Source organism: Bidens hawaiensis, unplaced genomic scaffold (assembly GCF_021521415.1).
Source record: "Bidens hawaiensis isolate Kalapana, Puna unplaced genomic scaffold, B.hawaiensis_p1.1 tig00025185_1, whole genome shotgun sequence".
Classification (NCBI taxonomy): Eukaryota; Viridiplantae; Streptophyta; class Magnoliopsida; order Asterales; family Asteraceae; genus Bidens; species Bidens hawaiensis.
Genome location: NW_027494007.1, coordinates 334,733 through 345,109, shown reverse-complemented (window position 1 = coordinate 345,109; position 10,377 = coordinate 334,733). Strand labels below are relative to the sequence as shown.

Genomic DNA, 10,377 nt, shown 5'->3' with positions numbered 1-10,377 from the left:
AATGGCAGTTCCAATGTAGTATACACTCGCGTATGAAGCGATTGTTTCGTCCAGTTTTAGTACCTGAAACGTAAAATGGATATATGTTATAGGTGAATTAAAGAGGTGTTTGGATGTGTGTTTTGAAAATGAATATTTGATATATCATTTGTTCTAATGAGGAAATAACCACAAAAGTTAAAATACTTAAATTTAAAACATGCCAAATCATTTATTTTTAGTATATTAATGGTTAGTTTTATCAATTGTATCATAATATAGATAATGAGATATATAGTTAGTTGCATAACACAAATCCAAACACCCCAAAATGTCTGCATCAAGTTGTTGAGACTCCATTCACACAAAAAAAAGGTTGACTTTCATTTTTAAAGGTCAAACCAAAGAATGCAAGTCTGCTATTATAGAATTAAAAAAAAACATTGACACTAGCAAAGAAAAATAACCATATATACTTACCATGAAACCAATGGAAGAGTATGTTAGAACAATAACTGTGTAAGCAAAATTCATGAGCATAATCATCTTCCTAAGCGAACGGTTTTTACCCGAAACAGATTGTTGCCATCTGTAAATGACTGATTATACACAAAACAAAATAAGTTAGAAATTTAACCATGAATGTAATAAATTATCTAGAAAGAATTATTATCACTATTATTACCTTTTGAACCATAAATCATCAAAGCAGATTGAACAAAGAAGATAATGTACCCCGGATACAAACCCTATCAAAGTAACATATAGATATATTTAAACTTTCCTTAATTATATAAACTAGCATAATTCTCCAGCGCGGGAGAATTTGATATATGCATAAACAGTTAAGTTAGTGAGAATGGTATATTAGGGCTATCAAAATATGACGCAGACCTGTTAACATGACACGAGTTTTGACAGGTTTGGGTTTGAGCTTAACAAGTTTTGTGTCTTAAATAGGTCGACTTGTTTAAGATATGTTGATTCGTGTCCTAACAAGCTAAAAGACCTGTTAATATTGTTAGTAACCTGCGTAGATTTTTATATTAAAAAAATAAATAAATATATACACTCCTAAAGTCCTAAACTTTAGGACAATTCATTCATGTCTGTCAGAACACGCTGTTATATTTTTAATGGATGTTATGATTTGCTTGTATGGTTTTTTGTTTCAAGTATATTATGGATTTGTGGTTTTTTGTTTCATATATGTTAAGGATTGTGGTTTTGTATTTCAAATATTACGGATTATGTATTGATTAAGACTCTTATGCGTGTATTGAAAATTTTCGTTTCATTACACATGTATTATTCATTGTATGTTTAAACAGGTCCCTTAGCAGGTCTTAACAGGTTAAAGTAGTTACTAAACAAGTTCGTGTTTGGAAAAAATGACACGATTAGTTATTGTGTCGTGTTCGTGTTTAGTACCACATGCCATCGTGTCTTATCGTGTCATCTCTGCCATATTATGACAGCACTATGGTATATTGGTATTTATATGTATATATAATGCAAATAAAATCTTACATGCCACACAGCACTAACAGTCTGTGTTGCCAACAACTGGAAGAAACCAGGTTTTTTCCCCTTCTCAACAAGCCTGTCATAAACATCTGAACAAACACACACATACATAAATATATACATTATATATATAAGTTGCACATAGTATGTAAATATGAGACAAAAGTAAATAAACTCACAATGTCTAAGCCATGTGCTAACATGTATATTCCACACAAGTGGTATCTCTACTGCACTCTTAGCAAACTCAACACCCAAAATATCAACATTTTTCGCTCCCCGCCATAGCGCTTTAGGCGAGTCAGCGTCACTCCATCCGCTAAAACCAAGTCCCGAAAGAATCATGGAAGCCTCAGAAACCGACCATATGAAATAATATTTCCAACGAGCTGAAAAGCTACACAAGAATTGGTACTTAAACTTTTCAATAAATCCCCATCTGTTGTAAACGGGGTCACCGACTGTTGATATTGTATATCGCGGGTCGAAGTATAAGTACACTCCCATACATAAACCAGCTTGAAGTATAGCTTTTATTGCAGCCACAAAAGGTGATGGTTTAGGCTTATCAGTCTTCTTCCAAATCTGGTAAATTTAGTTAAAAAGAAAATAAAAAAAAAAATTAAGCACTTCTCAAAATTTTTTTAATAAAATAATTAAAATAATAGTTATCTGTTTTGACTCGTTGGTTTACAGTTTACTGACCCCCTTCCCTTCTGTCCAATCTAAATAATCCTGCATTTCGAAAACCGGCCCAGCGAAGTGGCTTCCGCAACAGAGACAATATGCAACATACTCTATGAAAGACGGTAGATTAACTAAGCGAGTTCTCTTCTGGGAATCGCGTAGACGTTTGTTTTTGAACATCCCGTCGTTGTAATTAATGGTGCATGATATCACTTTTAATGTTATCACCATCATTGATCCTGCATAATACGATATGTAGCATACAAATCAATTTCTTTACAATGTAATAATAGTTGTTTAGGATTATTATAAGTTTATATATATATGAAGTAATGAAACATATGGCAATTAAAATGCTTACCAGTAACATCAATACCTCCTTCCTTCCATAAATCCCCACTCATGTAATACACATGGCTACATGTTTGCCAACATGTCACAATAGTCAATAATTTTATGAACCATCAAGATATTTAAATAAAGCAAGATTCTATTTTTTATATGACACAATTATATATATTTATATGATGACCTATTGGTTCATAATAATCCATACCGACAATTTAACAATGACACTCCCGACTTTCACATTTGCTGCCAAGGAATCCCTAGGCCCGGCCCAAAGGGAGGGCTAAAGAGGGCGATGGAACCAGGCCCACTTTTCCGAGAAGCCCGTAATTGTTAAAAAAATATTTATATTTTATATATAATTTTGTTTTAAAACAAAATTGTACAAAATGACTCATTGGTGTTTTGTTTTTTTATAGAATTAAAGGTCATGAATTCAATTCTCGCAAGTGATATTTGTTTATTTATAGAAAAAAAAAACTTCCATTGGTGTTTTGTATGAATCATTTTACAAGTGAGATTCATATTTTATAGAAAAAAACTATTATTGGTGTTTTATATGAATCATGTTAATAACTTGCTTATTATTATTATTATTTTGGTCCGTTTTGGGCTTTTGAAAGGCAACCCTATTGTAAAATTGTCAAATTATCTATCACATTCACATAATTGAAAACGCAATTTTAGGGGCCCGTTTCATCACTCGTCTCATACTCTAAAATTTTAAGGGATTCCCAGAGACAACCCTGGGAACCCTATAATCATCACCGATTTCCATGTAAATCTCTAAAGATTATATTTGTGAGATTGCTAATGACACCACAAGTGAAATTGCCAGTATATATTATTATCGGCCAATATGTCATAGTTTGGATAATCAAAATCCAATTTTCCGTAAATATATAACACATGAAAACAAGGTTAAAACATGCATGTAATGTTATATATCGCGTACCATCCGATGAGATAACCCATAGCCAAGAAGAATGTAATGATGCCACATTTTCTTCGAAAGATCTCCATCGACCCGTAGCAGATTAATATGAGAACAAGGAAATGCAGATTGGAAGAGAGGCCAAAGGCGAGGTAGGAGAGGACGGCACCTGTTGTGGCAGCGTAGAGGTGTTTAGAAGTCGGGCCGCCAGGGACAAAGCGGTGGAGGAAGCTGACAGGAATTGTGGCAACAAAACATAAAAGGAATTGGAAAACCGGACGTGTTACGCCGATCAGAGACGCCATTTCTTCCATGTCCATGCCCTTGATCTTGTCTAACAAACACGGACACATGATGAATACAAACAAACAAAAAAAACACAGAGAATCAATCAAAAGACAAAATTTGTAAAGGTTGTTTTGTTGTTGTGGATTTAGATTTAATTTTGGGAAACAAACGGTTGGAAAATTAACGATAAAGGTGACACAGTGGTGGTACATGATTAGTTATGTATTTATATATATTGGCTGTTGAAATGAAGTTAGTTATAAAGGAGGGAATGTAATAAACTAGAATGTTGCATAAGAAAAATATGTGTAACACATTTCACGAGTCGAGTCGGGTCAAGTCTGGATTAAATTGGACACAGATTGTGTCTTTGCAAGAAGACATTTTATAATAGTGGTATTATAAAAAAATTTGAAGCGTTAATTATATTATAAATATATACGATATAAGCGCAAAATTACAACACTATTCGTGTAACATAACAATTCCTAGATTGAAATAAAGTAACTAAATAGGTCACATTAAAATTTGGAGTTGGGTAGTATAATTTGGATATGAAACATTAAATTTTGGGTTTAGTTTGAATCGTTTACAAATAGAGTTGAGCAGAACCTACTTAGTTTCTTGTTGAGTTTCTGTTAACATGTATTCTTGATTTTTGTTTTATATAAGCCATGTTGTTCAAAAAAAAAAAAGAATGGTTCATGAGTAAATAACAAAATTAATCAAAATAAAAAAATCACTTCACCAAAATTTAGTATATTTTCAAGTCACTAAACTTAAATTTAATATGGTAAAGTGACTAAAGTCTCCAAGGTCATAAAAATTACTTAACCCAGTTTTTGCTATATTAAAATCTCTTATGCTATCAAGATCTCACATAATGGTAAAAAAACTAAACATAATTTGTTACCTTTAAACTTATCCCTATCGAATCCGACTAGTGCTTACTTTGATGCGCGATAGCTTATTTTAAAAAATATCGACAATGTGTAAATCATATAAACATCATATCAACTATGAAAGCCAGCTATTTATAATTACAAATGACATATGTTGCTTGAATAGTTAAATCCACTCAAGAAACAATGCCTCCTGCTTGCTAGACAAACCGAGTTCATTCAAGGTCAACTCACTTTCATCTTCACTGAACGCACGTCGAGGGTATGGTCTCACCTGTGTCAAACCATTACATTAATTCTATGTTTAAAAACCATCAAAATAAGATTGTATAAATGGCATAAAATAACATATGAGTGATTACCAATCTGTATGTGCTAGGTTTGACCACTCTGCCAATATCAATGAAGTCAAAAAGAAACTGCCAAGATAATAGAAAAACAGTTAATTTAAGGTAAAAGTATTGTAATAACAAAATCCATGTCATGTTTACTGCAGAAAGCATACTTGTAATTTATCAGTTTTCATGAATCGGCGTCCTCGACGGCTTCCATCTGGCATCCGCACGAGAAGGGTGACCGCATTGTTATCGTCAGATGCAGGTTCTTGAGGAAGTGAAGCTTCTTTGGCTGCTAGCTGCCTCTCTGTTTCCTGCGAAAAAGAAACAAAAGAAAACCTTGAAAACTTACCGAAATCTTGAAACAATGGCAAGAAACAATCTTAAAAACTGTATTTCAATCTTGAAACAATGACCAGAAACCAAAAAATATCATGAAACTTGTATGAAATCTCGACAAAACCGCAAGAAACAATCTTGAAAAATATATGGGATCTTGAAAGAATGGCAATTAATAATCTTGAAAATTATACAGAAGTCTTGAGGTAATATCAAGAAACAATCTTGAAAATTATACTGACATCTTGAAACAATGGCAAGAAACAACCTTGGGAAAAAAAACATTGAAAATTAAATTGAAATCTTGAAACAATGGCAAGAACAATCTTGAAAATCATAGTGAAATCTTGAAACAATGGCAAGAAACAACGTTGGAATTATATGAAAAAAAAAAACACCTTGAAAATTAAATTGAAATCTTGAAACAATGGCAAGAAACCAAAAAAAAATCTTGAAAATTACACTACCTGTTCTTGCTCCAACTTTCTCTGTTCTTCTTCAATAGCAGCTTCTCTAGCTGCCTGTTCTAGCAACTCTTTTTCTCGGTCAGCTTGCAACGATGCAAGATATTCATCATTCTGCAGAAAAACGGTTCAAAATCATATAATTTTGTCTCACAAGAATTAATTGTGTTAACTAGTAACTTTAGTCTTCAGAGTTTACCTGTTGCTCCCTAATTAATCTTTGAGCGGTAAGAGTAGGAGAAGGAGGGCGTGGGGTCGACCTAGTGTAGGGTCGACGAGTTCTACCCGAACCATTTCGCGTATAACGGCTTCGAGTATTCGGTACGCGATATCCGGCCCCTTCAGGAACTCCACCAAACATTGCAGCCTCAAGCATGACCGCCTCATCGTGTTCTTCAGAGGAAATACCTCCCCACTTTTAACAAACGATCAACGAATAAAATAAGAAGTAATATACAAAAGAAATTTTGATATTAGATAGAAAGTAAGAGAAATACTTCATCAGGATTATTCGCATTTTGCTGCTGTATGGGAGCCGATGGTGCGTTCGAGTTCGTGCGTCTAGTCCTATGCCTATGCCTAACTAGAGGTTGCTCGTCTGCATCTTCGGTTTCATCCTCGATAAATGAGCTCCTGACACCTAGCCTACAGTTTCGTGTCACTTGTATACATGGTTTAATTATAATAGAAGTATACACAGAAACAAAATAGTAAATAATTCTTTACCATCCATTTGATGATGCTAATGTCTCGGTTTCTTCAACCTCGGTCAACTTAGAAACTCGTGTTTCTGATGGTCCTGCTTCAGATTCTAGTTCCGCAAACGCCTTCTCGTGTTTCTAAAGAACGTTTTTATCAATAATACGTAATGGTAAAAAATAAAGGGGGGGGGGTGTGGATTATATCGGTCAAAAGGCGTCCAATGCGTATTTTTTTAGTTATTAGTTACAAAACTCAAAAGTTTATATATATATATATATATATATGATTGGGATCATGTGAGAACTATTTTGGACCACGAAAAACCCAAAAATAAAAAAAAAATCATAAAACAAAAAAAAACACAAAAATAAAAAAAAAGTAAAAAAAAAACAAAATTCTTATTTATCATCCCGGTTTCATTAAAAAAAACTGTCTCGGTTTAGCTAAATTATACATATATGTATAATATGTACATATATGTACATGCATGTTTTTTTATTATACACATATGTACAATTTAAGGTAAATGATAATGTACATATGTGTACATTACGTAATTAGAGATTAAATGAAATTATACATACGTATATAATACGAAGTTTTTTTTTATGAAACTGGAATGAAATATAAGAATTTTGGTTTTTTTACTTTTTTACATTTTTTGTTTTTTTTTTGGTTTTATAATTTTTTTAAATATTTTTTAGAGGTTTTTTTAGTGGTCCAAAATGGTTCTCAAAGTTCTCAATTTTCAAGTGGTTCTCTTGGGATCCTTACCCTGTATATATATATATATATATATATAAAGTGTTTCGAGGGCAACCTGAACCGACCCATTTCGTCCTGCAAAAAAACTTACCACATCTGGTGGACTGGTTTGAGCCTCGCGTTTAGAAGCCTTGATTGCAGCTTGGATCATTTCCTCTTCGATGCCATAGTCAGGTAAGTTACTAATTTCAGGAACACTTGGGCTCACATGCGTATCATTATTAGTACCACGAGTTTCAGGGACGGTTTCTGGTAAAGCGTTGCCGCCATTATCAATGGAAGCATTTTCAGGGTGATGTAATTCATCAGATACTCTATGTGTGTCATCTATGTCCATAAAATCCTCATGTGGAACAGCAACAGTTGTTTCGTGCCTGCTGAGAAAAGAAGTTAACAAAAATGAGTTAACTAAACTTAACATAATTTTTATATTAATAGAAACTAACATGTTTGCATCTCCTTCAGTAAAATAAGAATTCACAGCTTCATTGAGACGACCACCATGCTCCTGTTAAACATAAAGAAAAATATGTTTAGCATCAAGCAATAAAAGGATATCGACAAAAACAGAAACGAACTTGCAAAACTAAATCGATGCATTATACAATAAATTGCCTATCTATCTCAACAATGTTCATTTTAAATTCTGTAACTTGACCAAAATTGCTGCATCCAGCAAACTGTAGTAGTATTTTATTTGGCATTTTCATTAAATGATTCCTGAAGAAGAACAAAGCATGATGATTCATAAAGTCAGCAAACTCAAAAATTCATATCAGTTGCTATTAATTGTGATCAGCAGGGCCATCTGGGAAGAGATACAAGTCTCGGCCGCCGTCTAGAACCCGTTCTTGGTGGAAGCCCAAATTTTTTTAAAGAATTTATATTATATATTTATAAAATAATTACATGTAAAAAATTCATTAAAACATTATTTTTACATGTAAGTAACCCATTTTTACATAATTATTTTTTTGAGCTTTTGCATTAAAAAAATAAATTTAAAAAGGTATTTAGAAGCCATTTTAATAAATAAATAAATAAAGGTTGAAAAACAGTTTAAGAAAATTATTTTCAAAAAAAAAATTTATTAAAACGCCTTCTACATTTGTTTATATGCAATAGCTCAGAAATTATTAAAAAAAATGAAAATTTTCCATAATTTTTTATAGCTTTTGCATTTTAAACACATTTAGAAGCCGTTTTAATAGCTAAAAAAATGGAATTTAGAAGCCGTCTTAATAAATAAATAAAAAGGTTAAAAAATGCATTATTTTTAATTAGAATGCATTCTAAGTGTGTTTATATGCAAAACCTCAAACATTATGAAAAATTAAATTTTTACATGTAAAAATGAGTTTTTTATCATGCATTTTTACATGTAAAACTGATGGTTCAATTCCCACTATAGATTAGAACCCTTTTTAACATCCATATAAAATACCTAATAAAGCAACAACATTTACATCCAAAAAGAGATTAATTAACCATCAACAGTCAGAAAAAAAACACAAATTATCAAAAAATAGAGATTGATTAATTAACGATCAACAATTAGTTGGTATAATATATATTATTAATTACCGTGAGTTTGTGGATAGCAATAAGTTCAGATGAACCGGTGATGCTGATGAACGTATCGATTGATTCTCGATCAGGTGTCGCCATTCAATCCAACTGAGAATGAGAATTGGTTGGTGTGTATATATATGTATATATAATATATACATATATGTATGTGTTGAATAATTAACGGAGATGATGGGGTTTCCTTTTGGGATTAATATTGCGTATATCATATGTGTAAACGTTGATGTCTTTGGTCCTTGTGCTTTTGTTATAGTACTCACTTTACCCTTTAATATAGACAACCAGTGGTAAAACTCAAGCGCGTGGTACATAGACCCTTAAGTAAACATAAAACAAAATTTAAAATAATAATAATTTGTGCCCTTGGTTGAATCAGGCCCGACACGGCTGCGGATCCCCGTATGGGGAGAGAGTCGAGCCTGGTTAAATATTAGGTTGAAGGTTCTATAAGCTTCTTGTAATTCTCTATAAAAGGTTGGGAAAACATATATTTTGATGTTTTACTTATAAGGTTAAAAATACATATTTGGATAAACTTAATTGAAGAAAAAAATCAATTATATTATGTTTTAGAAAATTGTAATGATATTATAAAAAGTAAACTTATTTATAACACATTACATTTTTCTAAAAGTTATTTGAAGGGTGGCCTATTGTATTCAGAGGTTATAAAGGCAATTTACAACTTATTCATTCCTCATTAACATAACAAAATAACGGAACTACTCATTAGGCCTATTAACATAATAAAAATTACTTATCAATCATTTCTTTGAGTGGTTGACTTCCTGAAGTCAACACTTAACAAGTCAAACAAGCAAGCTTTGATATACAATTAACCCCATTTTGCAACAAATTAGTCTATTTAGCTCCTCATTCTCCAACCAATCTATGATACATCTTAAACAAGTGTTAAGACTTGCTTATAAACACTTTTAATATTAATTTTGGACTTCTGTATCTTTTCTTCTATTCTTGACCAAATAACCCGTTTGGTAATCAATTTATCAAAAGCCATCAAATTTATCTCTTTTCTCATAACGTTGTTTACAATCACATGTTTGTTTAGTCTAGGTTAAGTCACACCCAATTATGGTTGCATAAATTTGTTTGATATAGATGATGTTATCACTTTAGCTCCTTGTTTTTTCACCTTCAATTCACTGTATTTTACGCTCCTCCTTGGGTTCTCTTTCTGTCGTAGCCTGTCTCTAGAACACACATGCACACTTTGGAACATATAAACACTTTGTGACCCAACATCTATTGAACCTTTTCAAATCCACTACCGACCTTCAATTTCATTACCAAATTTCAACGTCACTGCCAACCTTAAGTTTCCTATCGAATCACTTTCAAAAAACATTTTCAAGCAACATTTTGTCATCCATGCACCCAAGCTAAGGGAGTTTCCCCTTGAATCCCGCAAGAGGCAAACCCCGTGACTCTTCGAAGGTGTTGTCTCACACCTGCTAAGGGTGCGATGCCCCTTGGAACTCTTCATGATATTAAAGTCC

At 32.5% G+C, this 10,377-nt stretch overlaps 1 protein-coding gene across 2 annotated transcripts; it reads right to left on the bottom strand.

Annotated features, from left to right (window-relative positions):
* Positions 1 to 4,707: 4,707 nt before the first annotated feature.
* LOC143571031 (plant UBX domain-containing protein 8-like) lies at positions 4,708 to 8,990 on the bottom strand. Of its 2 annotated transcripts, none has more exons than XM_077056543.1 (10): positions 8,855 to 8,990; positions 7,717 to 7,778; positions 7,362 to 7,647; positions 6,530 to 6,642; positions 6,301 to 6,448; positions 6,003 to 6,218; positions 5,807 to 5,917; positions 5,171 to 5,314; positions 5,028 to 5,084; positions 4,708 to 4,939 (listed from the first exon to the last, which is right to left on the bottom strand). In XM_077056543.1, exons 1-10 carry the CDS (start codon positions 8,936 to 8,938, stop codon positions 4,832 to 4,834), a joined length of 1,329 nt encoding a protein of 442 aa, XP_076912658.1. In that variant the 5' UTR covers positions 8,939 to 8,990; the 3' UTR covers positions 4,708 to 4,831. The 2 variants fall into 2 exon arrangements, with proteins under 2 accessions (XP_076912658.1, XP_076912659.1); XM_077056544.1 differs by having other exon boundaries at positions 7,362 to 7,644.
* Positions 8,991 to 10,377: the final 1,387 nt, after the last annotated feature.